Source organism: Abrus precatorius, unplaced genomic scaffold, assembly GCF_003935025.1.
Source record: "Abrus precatorius isolate BTA unplaced genomic scaffold, Abrus_2018 Scaffold6, whole genome shotgun sequence".
Taxonomy (NCBI): domain Eukaryota; kingdom Viridiplantae; phylum Streptophyta; class Magnoliopsida; order Fabales; family Fabaceae; genus Abrus; species Abrus precatorius.
This window is the reverse complement of record NW_020874406.1, coordinates 2,979,798-3,000,631: the sequence shown is the minus strand read 5'-3', so window position 1 is coordinate 3,000,631 and position 20,834 is coordinate 2,979,798. Positions and strand designations below refer to the sequence as shown.

The 20,834-nt window shown below is 32.1% G+C and overlaps 2 protein-coding genes across 2 annotated transcripts; both read right to left on the bottom strand.

Annotated features, from left to right (window-relative positions):
- Positions 1-5,599: 5,599 nt before the first annotated feature.
- Positions 5,600-5,911, bottom strand: LOC113869320 (negative elongation factor E-like). Its single transcript, XM_027505586.1, has one exon. It carries the CDS (start codon positions 5,909-5,911, stop codon positions 5,600-5,602), a length of 312 nt encoding a protein of 103 aa, XP_027361387.1.
- A 10,097-nt stretch (positions 5,912-16,008) lies between these two features.
- Positions 16,009-20,308, bottom strand: LOC113868643 (receptor protein kinase TMK1-like). Its single transcript, XM_027504422.1, has 2 exons — positions 17,610-20,308; positions 16,009-16,911 (listed from the first exon to the last, which is right to left on the bottom strand). The coding sequence occupies exons 1-2, from the start codon at positions 19,867-19,869 to the stop codon at positions 16,379-16,381; spliced, it is 2,793 nt and encodes a 930-aa protein (XP_027360223.1). The 5' UTR covers positions 19,870-20,308; the 3' UTR covers positions 16,009-16,378.
- Positions 20,309-20,834: the final 526 nt, after the last annotated feature.

The window sequence follows — 20,834 nt, the reverse complement described above, 5'->3', positions numbered from 1 at the left end:
CTCTTTTTCTCAAAATGCAAGGGAGAGAATCTCCAAAGCAAATTCCCAAAATGTTAAAAGATCATTCTTATTCCAAGTGGTATGTCCACCAGCAAAGGAATTATGGAAGTGAATTTTCCTATGGGCCCTCGAACTCCAAAGGAATGCGCGACAACCGTCCCAAAAAAATTAGGAGGGAGTAGCCGAACAAATGTCATTCCCTACCTTTTGGCCCAAAAGTCCTAAGAGCCAAAGCCGAAAACCAAAAACCCGCTATGTTGCAAGTCCCCTTTAGAAAACGTGTGAGAAAGCAAAATAAAAAAAAAGTCCTCTACTCAATGCCCCAAAACCTCTTTGAAACAAAAAAACTTAGAGGGAGAGAGATGGCCAACGCTTCGGGCCAGATTCTCTGGATTTCTCCCTCCTTTTTTATTATTTTCTTTTGTAAATTTTTTTATTTTATTTGTTAGTTTATTGTTTTTTTTTAACTGTTATAAAAATAAAAAATATGTTACACTATTATGTTATTAATGAATTTTATTAAACCCAATGTTACTGAATTGTTTTAGAAGAGAATTTTTATATACATTTTATTTTATATATATTTTATTTAGTATTTTACTTATTGTAATTTTTTATTTTCCTTTACCTTATATCATTTTTAAAAAGTTTATAAGGTAACTAATAGGGATCAATTCCTTATGAAGCTTAGACTAGAATTTGAAGATGTACGAGCTACTCTTCTAAATCAGAATCCACTCCCTTCTTTAGATGTTTGTGTTGAAGAATTGCTTCAAGAGGAACAATGTTTCCTCACTCAAGCTACCATGTCTTGTGACTCTTCTATTTTAGAAGTTATTGTTGTTGTCTATTTTGCTCTGATAAAAGGCAAATGTCGTGATACATGACAGGTTCAATGTTATTCATACAAACAGTTCAGTCATATTACTCGTCATTGCACCAAGAAGCTATGCAATTATTGTAAGCAACATGGTTATATCATCACATATTGTCATACTAGACTAGCATGACACCAGGTGTAAGCTTTGCATAGGGCTAGTTCTATAGCTGACCAACCTACTTTTGTCTCACCCCCTGCTAGTGCTTTAACTCCAAAAAGGTACAACAAATGGTACTCTTTGCATTATCTGCCTTACGCATCTAGGGTAAGTCCAATGATATATCTTCACCATGATTTGTTGATTCTGGGAGTGTCCAATCATATGACTGGTATCTCTGACCATTTGAACAATGTTCATTCTTATTATGGCACTCACAACATTCAAATTACTGATGGTAATAATCTTTTTTGTAATGTTGTTGGTGATATCACTCCTTCCTTTCAAGATGCATTTTTGTTCCTTGGACGTGCCTCAAATTTAATTTCAGTTGGACAATTGATGGATAACAAATGTAATGTTAATTTCTCTTGAGCTTGTGTTATGTAGGATTAGATGTTAGGGAAGGTGATCTCGAAGGGGCCTAAATTGGGCAGATTATTTCTGCTTCAGTTTACTATACCTAGACCTTTATGCTAAATTGATAAATTTTTTATGCTAAATTGTAAGAAATAATAAGTAAATTAATGCAAAATTCTTATCAAATAAGGGTCAAACATATAAAAATAAGATAAAAATATTCCAAAATATGCACTTATCACAATCTCAAAGGCAAAAAATTACTACTTACATTTATTTAAGGACATCAATAATTTCTTTATTACAATACTTCACAAAATAAATGGATTTGGGGAGACCAGTCATCACTCGCATTGCTATGTCTTACCTTGCTTTGAGATGCCTTCAAGAGTATAAGGGAGCATTGGTTATAATGTTTACATCTAACTCATGGGAGCTGGTTAGTTTTCTATATTAACAAATTAGAAGTTTATTGAAAATGTGATTATGGATAAATAATTTTAGAAAGGCGTTGTTGTTTACTTAAAGGGTGCATATCCTCTTATCAGATCTCTACATTTGGTTAATTTAGATAAGATACTAGTTATGAGATTCATTTATAAGGAAATGGATTGATCTAAAAAGAAGATAGCAAAGGCTGTCAATAATAGTAAACGAAGAAAAATAAATTATAAAGTTGAATTAAAAAAATTTCTTATCTTTGTATGAAAATTAATTTAATTTGTTCATTTATTAGTTATTCATCTCTATAGAATGTCATTGATGAAAGATGGGACAAACAACATCATAGGCCATTGCATGTTGCAACCTATTACCTCAACCTTTTTTACAATAGAGTCCTAGTTTTAAAGTTAATTTTGAAGTTAAATACGAATTATGTGATTGTATAGAAAACATGATGACATGACGAAAAAATTACTAAGATTTTAAGGTAAAAAAGAATTATTATTTTTTTTGCAATACAACAACCCTAAATGCACTTAAAACACCAACACAATAGTGGGAATCTTATGGAGATTAACATCCAAAGCTTCAAAGATGTGTTATTCATATATTAAGCTTGACATTTAGCTCCTAATATGAGCATAATTGTAGTGTTTTTAAGTTGGTAAAATTTTAAAACTATAAGAAATTGTATTTCATTCTTTACCTATTACTTGCACTTGAAAATCAATTACATTTATATTTTTCAGGTCCACACAAAGAGATAGAATAGTTGGAAATAACAAACTATGAATGATGTTGTTTATGTGATGGCTAACTCAAAATTGGCAAAGAAAAAGTAATGTGATCCTTGAAGCTTCCTTCAAGAATGACCAAAGGCGGATCGTCCAAGAGATGTTTCAACCATGGTTTTGAGCAAATGTATGGAGAGTTTCATGAATCCAACAACAAATAAAGAAGGAAAAACAAGTGGAAAGCAAGGAAATGGAATTATAATGCAGCACGTTACTCCAAAGGATTGGAGATAAGCACCAATGCCCTCACCACATGGAAGAATCCATGATAAGAGTATGGTTCTAAAATTTTCAATGAGAAAATTCAGAGAAAACTCACTCACTCAAGAGGAGACTATGCTGAAAAATGCATCAAATGAATCAAAAATTTGAAAATTACAAAGGAGCTTAGCCTATATATAGGCAAGCTATCTCAAAGCCCAAAATGATCTCTAATGGGCCTCAAAACAAAGAAAAGAAAGGGGATGGAGATTTGGACTGAATACATGCCTAGAAACATAGCTCAATACAAGCCTAAACAAAAATAGAAAAGACTCCACTCCAAAGCCCATGGCCAAACTACAAGGCCCAAAACAAACTATTCTAGATATGAACAAAGCTAGTACAAAAAGTGTATAGATGTGTGATCCTCTGGCTCCTAGGATCACATCATCCCCTCCTTCTTGGAAAGAATTCAACCACGAATTTGAAGCGTCCTTAAGCTACTCATGCAAGCCATCAAGTTTGCCTACAAAGCAAAGGATACAAAAGAAGTCTCAGAAAATGTGAAGGATAGGGATCAAGTGCTTATTTATGGAAAGAACCCACCTGGATCAAAGATTAGCCTCTTGACCCTTATCATTTTATTACAATAGTTCACATAAAAATTAATGAGATATTCCCATAAGAAAGAACATACAAAACTATGAAAAACATGGCTATCGGTGCATGAAGTGTAATGTCTTAACAAAGTTGAACTATAAGAAATGTGAGGTACATGTATTCTAATTTGTGGTATGAACTCATCATTATGCAGAAGATCATGTGTTAATATGATTGAATTATTACCTAATGAGAAAACACTTGACCTATTGCTTATCATGCCCGATGAATTGGACCTTACATGTAGCATGTAATTACTAAATGGAAATCGAAGCGAGTTCATATAAACATATGTGTTCCTAAATGCCTAGACTCAAAAATTATAACAAACGATCTGTGTTTATAGTACCACAATTCAAAAGAACATAAGAAAATCCTAATTCTACCAAGTCCTATATGTACAAGGAATGAGGTACATGAAATCTTAAGGAGGCAAAAGACACTTGGTGTTCAATCTACTTCTTGTGTTATCCCCCAATTAGGTGATAGTTCCTTAGGAATTTTCTTTGGGAACACAACTTCAAAATTTCGTAGAAGAGCCTTGACTCTTCTATCCAAAGAAGAAGGAGTAGTGACAAGAGTCAAAGGACTCATATGGTATTCGAGGTATAATGGTTGGCCACTATAAAGGATTTTTTTCACATCTTGCATCTTGGTAAGAAATCTCTCCTTCTTGAGACTTAAGGCAAGCTTATAGTTGCCCTCATCTCCTCTAACTCTCTTTTTACCTTTTTCCTTCTTACTAAGCCTTTGGCCTCTTGGCAAGCCCATGGCCTCCCTTTCTTTGTCTTTTTTTAATTTCATTTTTAATTGGTCTTCCATTACTTGCTTAGGGGTTAGAGGAATCAAAGTGATCCTTTTAGACTCATGGACAAAGGTTATTTTGTTAGAAGTCCCACTGTGGATGACATTCTTGTCAAATTGCCATGGCCTTCCTAACAAAATATGGCCAGCCTCCATAGGAACTACATCACACAATACTTCATCTTTGTAATTACCTATGGAGAATCTTATTTTGGCTTTCTTATCTACTAACATCTCACCCTCTTCATTTAGCCATTGAAGTTTGTATGGCTTAGAGTGTGGGGTAGTCTCTAATTCTAGTTTCTCTGCTAGCCTCACACTAGCACAATTAGTACAACTTCCCCCATCCATAATTAGGGCACACAATTTGCCTTTCACATAGCACCTAGTGTGGAAGATTTTTTCTCTTTGAGACTCATCTAAGTCTCTCACTTGGCTATCTAAAAGCCTCCTAATGATCAAAAGGTCCCCCTCACTTCCACAAGCTTCCTCTCCACTAGTATATTTCACTCCCTCACTAGAAGAAGAAAAGGAACTAGTTCCTTCCTCTTGACTAGAGTAATGATCTTTGCCCCTACATATCATGGTTTTCTTAGTTGGTCATTGAGAAGCTATATGCCCTCTACCTAGGTACTTGAAACACTTAATGGAGGTTTTTGAACTACCTTCATTTGACTTAGGCTTGCTAACTTGGGACTTAGGGTATTTATTATCCTTTTCCCTAAAATGTGAGGTAGACTTATTTTCTTTTTGTTTATCTTTTTCACTATCCTCTTCCCTATTCCAATTACCCTTCCAACTAGAGGTTTTGCTAGGATAACTTGATGAAGAATATTTTCTATTTGACCCCTTTCTTTTTAGTTGTTGTTCTACCTTCATGGCTTGTTGTATCACATCATCTAAGTCTACATAAGGTAGTAATTCCACAACATCTCTTATTTCCCTATTCAACCCACCTAAAAATCTTACTATAGTGGCTCTTTCTTCCTCATGTATGTTGGCTCTCATAAGGTAAACTTCCATTTCTTTCCTATATTCTTCAACACTCTTGGTACCTTGAGTGAGCCTTTGGAGTTTACTCAAGAGTTCCCTTCCATAGTAAGAGGGCGCATGCCTCTTCCTAAGTAAGGCTTTAAATTCTTTCCAATCTTCAATGGGAGACATTCCTATTGCCCTTCTATCATTAGTTTGATTTGTCCACCAAAATAGGACATAATTTTGGAACCCAAGGATAGCTATTTTTACCTTTTTTTCTTCCTCAATGTTGTGGCAAATGAAGAGTTGTTCAACCTTCATTTCTCATTCCAAGTAGGCCTCTACGTCATCCTTTCCATAGAAATGAGGAACCTCTAGCTTAACTTCTTTCAACCTATCATCTCTTCTATGTCTAGTATCTTCATCTCCAACTCTATTTCTATCTCTTTCTCTATGTCTATTTCTATCACCATCTCTATCTCTATCTCTTTCTCTATCATCTTCCCTTCTTCTTCTCTCATGCCTTTCTCTTTTAGGGCTTATTTCTCTATAACTTCTTTCACTAACCCTATCCCTTCCTCTCCTTCTTTCTTCCCTATCTCTTCCATTTTGGAGATTTGATAATTCTCTCCTCATGGATTTTTTAAATAGATTTTTAAAATGACTAATTTAAGATAAGAAAAATTATTTTTTTAAAGAAAATATTAGTTTTTATAGTGATATTTTTTTAAATTATTAAAAAATAGAAATATTAATTTTTAGAGGGAGAAAAATATATAATTTATGTATTTTTTGAAAAAAAAATCAAAGAAAAGAATAGTAATAATTTTTTCAAAATATATTAGTTTTTAGAGTGAATTTGTTTATAAAATTTATACAAAAAAGAAATATAAATTTTAAAAATATTAAATTTTAGAGAAAAAATATTTAATTTTTGTATTTTTTGAAAAAAAATATAAACAAAAGATATAAAAGATAATAATGTCATTTACATTATTAATTCCTTATCACCTTCCTCTCTTCATATTAAACATCCAAATAAGGGAAGGGTATATATAAGACGATCAGCACCGAACTCAGTGAAGGAATGAATGAAATTGTTATATGACTTAGAAATTTATTTTTGGGAACTCTGATGTATTTAAATTAGTCCTATAGCCATGATTTGATTCAAACTTGTAATCCATCTTTAATTTAAAATATTTTACTAAACTTATGCATTAGGAACTTTTTGAAATGAAATTTTATTATTCTCATTTATTGTGAAATTAATTTATTTGGAAAATTAAATTAAGGTGTTACACTCCCCTCCTTCCCCCTTCAAACTCTTTCCCTTCCTCCCTCTCTAAACTCCCAAATAAAGCTTAAGTTTTTTTAGGATGGGTTGCAACCAAAGGAGGTTAATGAAACAACTATTTCACTAGTCCTTAAGATTCCTATGCTTGAAACAATTAATCACTTTCATCCTATCCTATCAATTGTTGCAACTACTTATATAAGATAATCTCTAAGATTATAGTGCTAAGACTAAAGCATTTTATGTTTGATTTAATGTCCTAGAATCAGAGTGCTTTTGTTGGTAGACATTTAATCTAATATAAATTGTTATAACTTATGAGGCCAAGATAGTCAAAATCTAGATCCTACCTATGATTGAAAGCGAAAGTATAACGTAGATCATAAGATTATAACACATACCTAATATATAAAAGTATATTTAAACACACACACACACACACACACACACATATATATATATATATATATATATATATAGTTTTAAATTCAAGCAAAACAATCATAACTTAAACATTAAAGACAATAAATAAGTTCTAAAGTTAATTATACAAAAAATTCAAAGCAATACTAATGCAAAAGAAATTAGTCAAAGTGTCCAACATCTCTATTCTATATTCTAATAAATCATTCAAGTTTTGATCATAATAATCATCTTCTATGTGCTCTTCATCTCCAGCTCCACCAAGGTCATCATTAAAAGTAAAAATATCTAAATAATTTAAATTTATAGGATCATCAGCATCATCATATTCAACTCCAACTTGGCAAGTGTTCATTTGGATTTAACTCCAAGTCAAATAAGTCATCTACTTCTAACCCATCAACATTTGACTTTTATTAACCATAATCCATGCTTAATTAGATGAAAGATCATCAAGATTAAACTTCATAGCTTTTCTAGATGTCTTTTTGATGTGATCCTAGGAGGCAGAGGATCACACATGTATACATTTTTTGTACTGACTTTGTTCATGTCTAGAATAGTTTGTTTTGGGCCTTGTATTTTGGCCATGGGCTCGGGAAGCCTATTAGGCTATGTTTCTAGGCATGTATTCAGCCCAAATCTCCATCCCGTTTCTTTTCTTTGTTTTGAGGCTCATTAGAGATCATTTTGGGCTTTGAGATAGCTTGCCTATATATAGGCTAAGCTCCTTTGTAATTTTCAGATTTTTGATTCATTTGATGCATTTTTCAGCATAGTCTCCTCTTGAGTGAGTGAGTTTTCTCTGAATTTTCTCATTGAAAATTTCAGAACCATACTCTTATCATGGATTCTTTCATGTGGTGAGGGCATTGATGCTTATCTCCAATCTTTTGGAGTGGCGGGCTGCCTTATAATTCCATTTCCTTGCTTTCCACTTGTTTTTCCTTCTTTATTTGTTGGTAGATTCATGAAACTCTCCATACATTTGCTAAAAACCATGGCTTTTGGTCATTCTTAAAGGAAGCTTCTAGAGCCTCCTCCAAGATGTATGTTTCTTGCAAATCTGAATTGATTCACTCTTGATCTTTGCAATTTAACTTTGAATTCTTTATCCACACACTTCAATCTCCCTAAATTTGTTTTGCTTTGGTGCTGATCTGTTTTTACAATTTTTGCCGCAAAAAAATTTTCAAAATTCAATCCTAGATCTACTTAGATCTATTACGAATTTGAATAATCGGTTCCAAATAAAAAATTTGAACTCAAATTATGTATGTAACTTCCTTTTTGCGTCAAAATACGTTGATTTTATCCGAATCGGCAATTGATAATTCTTACAAATTCCACCTATTCTTTAGCGTTAAAATGTTTTGCTTCTTTATGTCCGGATCTGCAATTGCAATTTTAGCAATTACGCCGATTGTTTCGTATTTCAATAAGCTTCCAAGAATTTTATTGGATAATTGATCGGTGCATTTCCAAATTGAATTCCAAGTCTGCAAAGAAAGGCAATAATTCTGATCGGTAGTCCTTTGTTTCTTTCGCAGCCAAATATTTTTGCTATTTTCGGATTTGCCATTGTAATTTCTTTAGCGTCAAATACATTCTCAGTTTATTTTGTCCAGATCTGCAATTGAATTTCCTTTAGCGTCAATTACTTTGATTGTTTTGTGTTGCAATGTGTTTAGAAGAGACTACCTACATGTTCAATCAGTTTAGATCTAAAAATTGAATTGAAATTTTGCAGGAAAAGTCATGGATTCTGCTCGGATATGTTCTGTTTTCTTTTTACCGCCAAATCTGCACACGTGTTCTTTCTTTTCGTGATTTATTTTTGTCTTTTTGCATATTGTTTGCTGAATCCTTGAGATGCAAATCTGAACAGTAAAATTGTGTTACTGCACCATTAATTTGAAGAGTTTGGATGTGTAAAATTCTGCAAGTTGTGTATCTATTTTCTTGCTGTTTTGTGTTGTTCCTCCAATGTTTTGTCATGCTTATTACTCCATGCAAGTGATCTAAATCAAAATTGGTTTGAGTTGGATGTTGTACGGGTTTCACTTAGGTGTTTTAATTAGAGATTCAAGGAAAATAATTGGAAAAAAAAAATTCCACACAAAAGTTTCTTTAATTGAATCAAAATTTGGACAAAAGCCATTGTATAGCAAAATTGAAAAGAAAAAAGTGAGGAAATCAAAGGAAAAGAGTGAGAAATACATATTGCAAATAGTACATGTTAAATCTGAAAAAAAAAATGGAAGTGTGGTTTGTTGTTGAAATGTACATGAAGGCCTACTCATGGAAGTGATTTGTGTTTTTTTTATCTAACTTGCATTCTAGAGGTTTAGGATTTCCTTTTGAGTGCTAACTTGTAAAGATGCCTTAATTCTAGCTTGTCATTATTGATTCTTGTTTATCACACTCACACAACCCCTTTGAGTTTTGAAATTCTTGTGATAACATTTGCTTGTTTGTCTTCATTGGCTTCTTTGAGTTTTGTCTACATACCTTTGTTGCCATTTCATTGGATTGTTGTTTGCATTAAGTGTTACTCACCCATGGTAGCATAATAGAAGATGAATAAGAGTTAAATGGACTCAAGTGTGTCTTAAGTATAAACACGTGAGTGAGTGGAGAGCACCCAAACATCACACACACACCCTTGATCCTACTTGGAGACTATTGGACTTGAAGACTTGTAATTTTCCTTGGAGCAAAGCCTTATAACTTGGGGGTGGAGGGGCTGTTTTGGTTTCTTTTACTCCTTGTATTTGGAGAATTATATTTGCTTGGGGTTGAGAATTTACAATTCTTGCAAGTAGATCACTTGTAGTAGGTTGAATTTTACCTTGTAAGTGGACATTGGACTTTGGTTTCTAAGTAGTTATAGGGTAATTTGTGTATAGGCCTTATTTTAAATTTTGCACACGGCTAGTACATGCTAGTTTAGGCTTGTGTGATTGATTTAAAGCTTTGCAATTAGGGTCATTGCATTTTCGAGTGTTGGACTAAGATTCCAATCCTTTCCTCCCTCCATTCTTTGCATTTCATGTTAGGATCTCGGGATGTGAAGTAAGAGTTCATACCTTTTCTACCTCATTCTAATTTTCTTAGTTTTCTTTGAGTCTAGATCCGACTAGCATTGGTATCACTTAAATTGTTTTCCTATCTTTATTTGTTTTAAATTTTTGAGTTAGGGTCTAGGATAATCATTAGAGTCCGCTTTTAGTGTTGTAACTTCGTAAAATAAAGCAAACAAAAATAGAAAGTGATAGAAGTAATAGGAGCCATAGGAATGGGGCTAAGACTTCCCTTTCACCCTATGTGGCTAATTTGATAGTTCAAATAGAATCCCCAAAATGAGAAACTCACAAAATTAAGTCTAAAAAGGTTTTGGAGGGTTTAGAAAAACTCTCTAACCCTCCCCCTCCAAATTAATTAACTATCAAACAAAAAGTAAACTCCACTAACCCCACCATTCTCGTTCCCTCCCCTCTCCTCTTAAATATAATTCTCAAACAAAGTTTAAGGATCCCTTGCATACCTCTTCCTTTATTGTATCCCAATTTTTCTGAAAAAATAACCATTAAAATCATTTGGGCTATTGCTTTAGGACTACCAAGTACAAAAACTGCCCTTTTAATCTCTACATATGAGACTAGTCTACATAATTCCTAGTTTATTAAAAATTAGGGAGAACTCTTAATTCTATAGACCTCTCAATTAAATTACAACTTTCTGAAGTAAAGATTGCCTTTAAATGGTTTAAAGCCTCTCTCTTTAACTCCTATTGACCTTCCACCAATTTTCCTTTCACATTTTTTTATCCTTTTCATTATGTTCCTGTCCCACTTTTGTACTATAGTTGCATGAAAAAAATTTGTATAATTGTCTCCCAATTTTATCCATTTGAATCTTGATCTTTGACCCCAATACAGCTCCTTTTGTCTCCATAATTTTTTTAATCCTACCTTTGATCTTTGCGACCTTATCCATGTCATTATTTTTCTTTAGGCCATTCATAATGTTCTGCATACTATACTTTAGCTTAGCAATCTCCACATTTGTCTACAAAATTTATTCTTGCTCCATTAGGGAAAGAGCTCTTTTATAGGTTTCTACATTTTAAAGTACAACTTTTCAACCTACTAAATTGTTCCTTTCCTTATTTCACCCTTCAACAACTACTTCCTTACTTTTTTTATTTTCCTCCCAAAATGCTATATATTTGAAAGCTTTACTATTGCTCTTCCTAGGCATGGAATCCATAATAATAGGTGAGTGGTCAAAGCTTATGGCAAGGAAAGTTTTACCAAATGGATGGGGAAAAGCCAATATCTAGGGCCAATTAACTAAGACACGGTCGATCTTTTCTCTAATTAGTTGGCCTTGCCTCAGATTACTAGTCGAAGTGAATTTGCACTCATTCAACTCTATAACAATTAGTCCTATTGACTCAAGAAAACTTCAAAATTGTTTAATTTTCTAATCTGATTAGGGTTGAATACCATAATTTTCATGTTGGTACAGAACTTTGTTAGAATCTCTTACACAACACCAAGGGTAATTCTTATCTAATGGGAAAGAAGACTTTGAATAAGATTCTCCTCTCTTTGAGATCAGGTTTCCATGCACAAAGGAATAATTCCAATGAATAAGTTCCTCTATAACTCCTATACGGATATGAATAAGGTTAAGAGAGGAGGAGAAAACCTTAATATCCACCATTTATTCCATAACAAAGCTAAACCTCTAAGCAAATATATTGGCTCAACATTATAACTACTTTAGTACTTTAAACTAACACAATTTTTCTCCGTTCTATTCCTACATGTTGTGGTTTCCATAAGAAAATTTATGGCAAGCTTAAACTTATGACAAAACTCTTTTAATTCTTGAATCGTCACACCAGCTCCAACACCACGACAATTCCAACTTAGGATAATCACAGATGAGGTAGAGGCATGGTAAGACTCACCTCCTTAGTCATATCAATAGTGGTACCTTGAACACACTCCTTACTTTGTACTTCTCCAAAATTTTAGGATTAATGATAGAAAAAGCTTGGACTTTACTTCATTCCTCCTCAATTTCTTTCCCTACAATTGTATCCTCCTAGCATTCTCACTAAACAAGAATTCTTAATCTACTTTTAAAAATTAGAATAATTCACTTTTGGACAAATTTTTGATGAGAGCATAGGGTGACCACTTTGCCACCTCTAAAACTTGCAAGGACTCTTTGACTCGTGTTTAACTAAAAAAAATTGCATTGATTAGATTTCAGTTCAGACTTAAGTTTTTTTTTTTTCTTTTTTATCTAAAAGAGTTAAGGTTCTTAAATTATATATGAATTAGAGGTTCCAGAAAGCATATCTCCTTTCATAAATGACATCGTTTAGCTTCTTTGTCCTTTATTTTTGTCCCTATTGCTAATTGCTACGGTGCAGTGCACACTTTAGGCTCTAACAGTTTTTTATCTATTATTTTTCATATAACCTTCTACATGTACTTACAAAATATATAACTTATAATGTATACTATGACAAATATTAGGGATAATATTTTATATCATAAACTTAGATATTTGAAATAATATTTTCATAATCAAAGCTTTCACTCCTTTGTATATACTTATTACTATAATAAATATCATGGGTACAAAATTATTATCATTTTCACATTAATCATAAAAAAATTAAATAAAAACATTGTATAAATTAAATTCAGGTTTGTCATAATTTTGATATGATTTTTTAGTTAAAACAGTTAATATTATTTTTTATTATAATAATATTATTTAAAATTAATTTAATTATGCAAAATAAACATACAAAAATAAATCTTACGGATATTAAATATAAAAAAACCCTTCATAGCATGCATGAGTATGACAATTCCATAAATAACTTTATATATGAACAAATATAAAATAATAACAGATATTTTATTAATAATATTGAATATTTTTATATTAAAAAAAGCTATTAAAATTGAAAATTCCATTTTAACCGATACACATCAATAACATGTATCAAAATCTAAAAGAGTGAATTATCATTTCAATCCTATTATTTTAAAATTTATCAAAATAATCCTTAAATTTAGTAAAATGTTATTTTAATTTCTAACGTATGTAATTATTAATAATTTTAATTTTTATTATTTTTAAAATTCATCAAAATAGTACTTTAACTAAACAAAATACCATTTTAATCATTAACATGTGTAATCATAAGTTATTAATTTTTTAGCACATATCATTAAATATTTTAGTTTCTATCGTTGTTTAAAGGCGTCTTATTTATTAACATATATTTTTTAAGAATAATTTTTTTCAATTCATTTTAAACTATTTTACTCTTGCTTGTAATAATATAATTAGCTAGTTAACAGTTAGTCGTTAGTGAGTTATCTAGCTTACTCTCTCATTTGAATATAAACATTTTCTCTGATGTTAAATTACCAAGTACATTTGTTGGTCTGCAATACCAGCTGTGGCTATAATATTAAAAACTTAGTAATTCGCTTGGGTAGTGCGTGATACTAGATTTAGTTTAAAATTATAGCCAAAGCTGGGACAAATTGTAGCGATTCAAAATAACCACAACAATTATTCCACGTTACCAAGTTTACAAATTATTTTCATAAATTTTAAAAACAGTAAGAATTAAAATATTAATATTACCTACGTTAGAAACTAAAATAATATTTTACTTAATTTATGAATTATTTTGATGAATTTTAAAAATAATAAGAACTAAAATAATAGTTTACTTAAATTTAACTTCTAAAAGTAAATTTAATTTAAGATTATTAAAATTATATATAACACTCAAGATTCAGTTTATTTAAAAAGGAAATATATCTTTAATTAAATCAAATTTCAATTTTAAACCAAACAAGTTTGAATTTAAATTTAAGTAAATTATTTAAAATGAATAAACATTATAAATAAAAATATTTTTTAAAAGGTGAGATAAAAAAGTAAAATAAAATGATAAAAGAAAGTGAATTATAACTGGTAAAAATGTTACTATTCAAGAAAGAAAAGTCATTTATAATACAAGGAATATAGGGATAGATATATGTTGTGACTTTGTTAAAAATATCTTGTCCTATTTTGTTCCTTTGCCTGTTAAAAAGTATTATTTGGCATAAATTATGAAAATTCTTTATAGAAGACAAGTATATTTGAATTGCCTAAGGATGCATACTTTTGTATACGCATAGGCTTAGTTTAAATAAACCTAGTTTTCAAATTAACATATTCAAAATTTAATCAGATTTGGTTTTTTCTCGTTTACGTTTTAGCTGTTTATTTTATAATTTACTTTCTATTTCTTTCTTGATTGATTGAAGAGGAAAGTAAAAATTTATCTGTGATATTTTATATATCTTGATGCACTTAGATTCGCTACAAAAGAAAGAATAGAATAACAATCAGTGAAAAACACAAAAGGAACTAAGACCATGATCAAAGCATATAATATCACATTCATGTCCCAAGCATCTTTTATTCCAAGAGTCAGTAAATGACAACATTTTCTTTTCATATTCTCAGATCACATTATTCCATACTTACGCTGCCTTCAAAAATAAGAAAAGTAGGATAAATTTTTATCCTTAAATTAAGAAAACTAAATAATATTTATTTAAAAGTGTATTTAAATTAAAATTATTTTAAAAATGTAGTGAGAATATAATATATCATTGATTTATATGATTCTGTAATGAAACCAATTTGAAAATATTCTTAGATCAGATATTTTCGTTTAAAATGAAATTTTTAATTTCGTTATCACCTCCGTAATCGTCGCTTACCCGTATACCACGTAGTTTTCTAACAAGTATGGCATCTTTTGTAGAAAATCATCCATAAATTAAGGCGCTGAAAAGGAAAATATAAAAAAGACAGAAACCTTTTTCTTTTCTTTTCTTTTCTTTTCTTTTTTGTTTAATTTCAGTCATAATCAGTAGTAATTATTTGAAACCTCCGTAATTATTTTATTAAAATATATTATTTTAGCAAATGAGCCAGAAAAACAGTTCTAAAATTACTTTTTAAAAAATTAACGTGTTTTTAAAATAACATAGTAAAAATTTATGTATAGGAAGTAATTTCTATAAAAAAAAATTAGTGAATTTAATATATTAATAACATTAAATATTGTAACTTTTAATGAAAAATTAATTAAGCCCATATTAAAAAGATTGAATTATTTATTGAATAGATGCTATTAATACTCTTTTAAGTAAATTTTTCAAGATACTTGTAATTGATCCATTTTTTCAAAAGTTAAAATAATTTTTAAAAATTATTAATTTTATGATGTAAGTATTTTGATATTTATTACATTTCTAAAAAACGTTGGATGAATTTTTTATGTAAGAGAATTAATTTAAATAATTAAAAAGCTAAATCAAAATATTATTATTTAAAATTAGAATAAGAGTTACACATAAACTGCAATATGATACTATAAAAATATACTTTTAAGACACGTTTGACAAATATGACAAACAAGAAAATAATTAAACATGACAATTGAATAAGGATAGGATATGATAAAAATATAATAAATTATTTTCCTATTTGGTACACGTTAGAATAATAAAATCTAATATTCTATTCAATGTTTAAAATAAATAAATAATAAAATAATATATAAATTATATTAAAATAATAATATTATAAAATTAGTAAACTACGATTATAAAAAATGTACTCTCAATTTCCTTATGAAAGATTTTTTATTTAAAATACTGTTCAATAATATTTTACAAAAGATATTAAAATTATATTTTATAAATAATTTAATTATTTATAAAATATTAAAGGTATGACTTATGAGTAAGAAGAGAAAAAAAAATTATCCTATAATATAAGTTATCTATCCCTTCCTCGATAGCTTAGTGATAATTTACGGGTACATAGACTGTAAGAAGTGGGTTTTAAATCCTATCCCTTCCTCTGAACAAATAAAAAATAATTTAGGAAAGTATAATATAATGAGAATGTTCATTATCTGAAAATAAGGATTTGGGTAGAAGAAAACTAATAATTTACAGCATATAGCAATATATTTGATCATGAAATGGATAACTAAATCCTGTTTTTCATGCTCATTAGAATGAAGGCTAGTTAAATAATGAAAATCTGAAAGTTCAACTATTTGTTCTGTAGTCCTCTTGCAACCCAGAATCTCTACAATGACAGTAAATTTAGAAACAAAATCCAATAAACAAAAAAGACCATGATACTCAAGGGAAGTTTTGAGATGTAGAGGGTGTAACATATGGGCAATTAGATACACATAAACAAACCAAAAACAGGTCCAAGCATAAACACAAGAATTGATGTATGTGCCTATCAAAACTTCATCTTCCGTCAGAAGAAGTAAAGGAATCAGCAAATCCAGAAGGCCTAGTTGGTATGCTAGACTGTGTATTATCTCCACTAGTAAGCATTGATGAAGAGGATGATATATCAAAGGTGCCCTTTCCTTCAATAGCCTGCCACTTACTTAGTGCTTGAGGCAAAGTCATATCCAAGTCAATGCCATATAAATCATCACCATCTGGTTCTGAAGGCTTCCAAATCTCAACAAGTGGTGCCAACACATTCACCACATGACCCATGTCAGGCCTCTGGTAAGGCTCCCTAGCACAACAGTGGCCAGCCAACTCTGCCACAGTCCTAAGGCTCGGTAAGGCTTCATCTCCAACATCAATTGTGGGGTCAATGAGCTTTCCAAATGAGTCTTTGTTCAGTAGCATCCTGCGGAACCATGTCACAAGGTGGATATTCTCTTCTGGTTGGCTGTTGTCAATTGCTCTTCTTCCTGTTATCATCTCCATAAGAATCACGCCGTAGCTGTACACATCAACCTTTGTAGTAACTCGTCCGGTCACTGCCGAGAATCCCATACCATGTTAATCATAATGAGTTAGGAACTTGGACAAGAAAAGAGGAAAATGAGCATTGTGCTAGAATGTCATTTACTATTTGTCCCAATGATCCATTAGAGAAAAAGGCCAAAATGTGATTGGCCAAGTGATTTGTTTCAATATATTATTTGCAGCAACCAATGTATAGAGTTACAGATAATGCAAGGTAAAGCATTATAAATCATGTTCCCTCACTTATATGGGCAATGGTAAAACCAAACATTTCTTTCGAATTAACTATAAACTAAATATCAACCCTTAAAATAGAGGTAGGTACACTACAAGGCTGCACATTGGCTATAGAGGATTGCAAATCCGACAAGTTATTTCAATGCCTTTTAGGAGGCACACTGAAACAATTCAATTAACTTCCAAGTTACTTTTCATTCTAATAATAAATTTAATAAACAATCAGTCCTCTTTTCTTTCTCAATGCAGTTGCTAACACGCAAATGTTGAGAAACTAGTGTATACTAGTAGTTAAGAGTATTGCAATGAATCTGTTTCTGCATCCCTATCTCCAGAAGCTGAGTTCAGATGAAATTAAAGTAGGAACATTTCATTCCTTCATTATAATATTTATCCTTGCTAATGGTAGACAGGAAAATTTCAAAGATTAACATATGTAACAAAATTTCCAAAAAATAATTCAAATGTGTACCTGCATACTCTGGTGCCAAATATCCAAATGTTCCAGCAAGTCTGGTCTCGAACGAGGCTTGTCCTTCCGGAGCGAGCCGAACCAATCCAAAGTCTGAAACTTTAGCGTGCATATCATCATCAAGCAAGATGTTTGATGGCTTCAGATCCCTGTGGATAAAAATTTGTTGTGCCAAACCATGGAGATATTCAACACCTCTAGCAACATCCAATGCAATGGAAAGCCTTCTCTTCCATTCCAGTGGTTGTACCCCTTCCTCCTTCCAGTCAAACAAATGTTTACTAAGAGGACCTTGAGGCATGAATTCATACACGAGAAGCCTCTCATTTCCATCCAAGCAGTGGCCAAGAAGTGCAACCAAATGCCTGTGTCTAACCTTAGTAAGTACTGCAATTTCAGATTTGAACTCACTCAGCCCCTTCTCACCGGCCAATCCTGATTCCATCCTTTTCACTGCAATCTTTGTTCCATCATGCAATTCTCCTTGGTACACAGTGCCAAAACCACCCCTCCCCAACACGTTTCCTTCACTAAAATTGTTTGTGACTTCTCTCAAAACTTGAATTGAAATCACCATATTACCAGCTTCCACATGATGAACACTACTTGTTGTTGGACTAAACGCACCGGTTCCATCTCCACCACCACCAACACCAGAACCTGCAGTCGCAACACTTATCTTCACAGCATTTCCATCTCCAGAATGGCGAGGATGCACAACTATTGTATTAGGACTTTGGACTTTTCCACCACGCTTATGTTTTCTACCATAAATAAACACCAGGGCCCCTATACCAAGTAAACTGACACTCCCCACCACAGTGCCAACAATTGCTCCAGTTCTATGTTTCTTACTTTCACCTCTAGAACCACCCCCAGAATCTGAGCCAGGTGGGGCTCGAGGTTCATCCTTTCCTATATCAGGATTGCCACCAGTTTTGAGAACCACATCTCCACGGAAAGACGGTACCTTACCATACAATTTATTATTGGAAACATCTAGCTCTTTCAAAAGAGGCATGCTAGTGAGTTCACTTGGTACGGTACCAGTAAGGCCATTGTTAGCAAGAAGCAACTTTGTGACAGATGTAAGCCTTGCGAAACTGGGGGAAATTTTGCCAGATAGACCCATGTTCTGAAAGTTAACAATTGAAATGTTACCACCTGCGCAAACAATCCCAATCCATTGTTTAGCACAAGGGTCATTACCCTGCCAACTATCAGCAAGATGTAAAGGGTAACCCAAAGGTTCAACAACAGAAAGTAAAGCATCCACAAGGGGACTACATGGCTGGCCAGCCACCTTTGTGCAAAACCTATTGATCCCCCTCTCCAAATCATCATCAACTCTCACCCCATCTTTGAACTTGGGAGGGGACCCTTGAAGATAGTTATTTGTCAAATTGACAACAGTAAGAGCAGGAAGAGAAATGAGGGAGGGTGGAACAACCCCAGTCAATTGGTTATCCCTCAAACTCACATCAAACAGTTGGTCATGGCTCGACAAGTCGGGTATAGGACCCGTGAATGAGTTACCATGTGCCCAAATTTGCTTCAAAGATGTCATGTTCTGTAACACAGCAAGAGTACCATTGAGTTTATTGTTACTTTTCTGACCATTCACCAAAAGGTTCTCTATGGAACTTCCAGAAAAGGTTGCAGGCAAGCCACCTTCAAGAAAATTAAAACACAAGCCCAAGAAAACTAAACCTGGAAAGGGACCATCTTTGCCCAAAAAATCTGGGATTGTCCCAACAAGACCAGTACTAATTGCAGAGAAAATCTGAAGGGCCACACAGTCCTTGAGGCTAGCAGGAACCTCCCACTGAGGGAAAGGGTTGTAGTCAATTCTCACCTCTTGCAAATTTGTCATTGTGGAGAAGAAATCACTTGGTATGGAGCTGAAATTGTTGTCATGGATGATAAGCCTCTGCAAGGACTTTGGCATGTAAGGGAATGGCCCTGTTAGGCCATTTTTCATGCACTCAAAACGCGTCAATTCTGAGAGTTGCACCAGTTCCTTTGGCAAAGAACCTTCAAGGCTCAACATCCCAATTTGAATTGCAATGACCCTCTTCATTGAATTGCACTGAACATGTTCCCATTTACACACATCTGGGTCTGTCCATTGAAGATCACTGGGAGCTTTGATCCCCTTCTTGAGCATGTTCATGACAACACCATCATCCTGAGACCATGCACACTGAAACATCACAAGGCAAAGAGCAATACCCAGATGGGTTTTCATCATTACTCTCATAGAAAACACAAAAGGGTGGTGAAGGTTTGAGCAGAATGGAGAATAAAAAGAAGAAAACACAACAAAGTTTGTTTTCTTGTTTTTTTTGTGATCACTCACTCACATAGCATTGTGCACTTGATAAGGATTCCCCAAAAGGGAAGAGAGCAAAAAAAGGGAATTTTCTTTTTGGAATAAAATAAAAGAATTTTCTTTTAGGAAAGAATTGGAATATAATTACACGGCGGAGAAAGAGGGAGAAGAGAAGGCACAGAGAGAGTGAAACGTTGGGTTGGTTAACATGAACATGAATGAACAGCGTGTGGGACCCACTTGCTTTGAAATGGATGGGTTGTAATGCATATGAATGAAACAGACTAACATAACAGGTAATGCTTTCTTTCACCTTTGAGTGTAGTAAATAGTTACGAGCGAATTAAAAACAGCGCTTTCATTGGATGTGGGTTGGTGTTTCCTGAGTTGGACTCTTTATTACGGTTTTATCGCACTTGTCCCAACGCATATATGGTTAAGCCACCCACTTTTATTCTTCACAATTTAAGGAATTTGAGTAAAACATTTTTATTAAACAAAATTTGATTCTACAATTTTTTTTAATTTTTAATATAATTAGATATTAATTAATAGGATGCTTTTTTAATAAGGTTGTTAATTTTTTAAAATAAATTACACTCTCTAACTTTTTACAAAATTTTATTTGATGTTATTTTCTTTGTCCATCCTTCGCGTACTTTCTTTAATTCGTATAATAATATAACAGTGTATACCCTCCTCGATCATACCATTGTCATTCTCAGTTTTTTATGCAATTATATGAATTAGAGAAGGTAAAATAATATAAAAAATTAGAAAGTATATGGAGAAATTTTAATTAAATCTTACAACATATAAATATAATTTATTCTTTATATATATATATAATTAAATATTTAAGACTTAATATATTAGAAAATGCATAATAACCA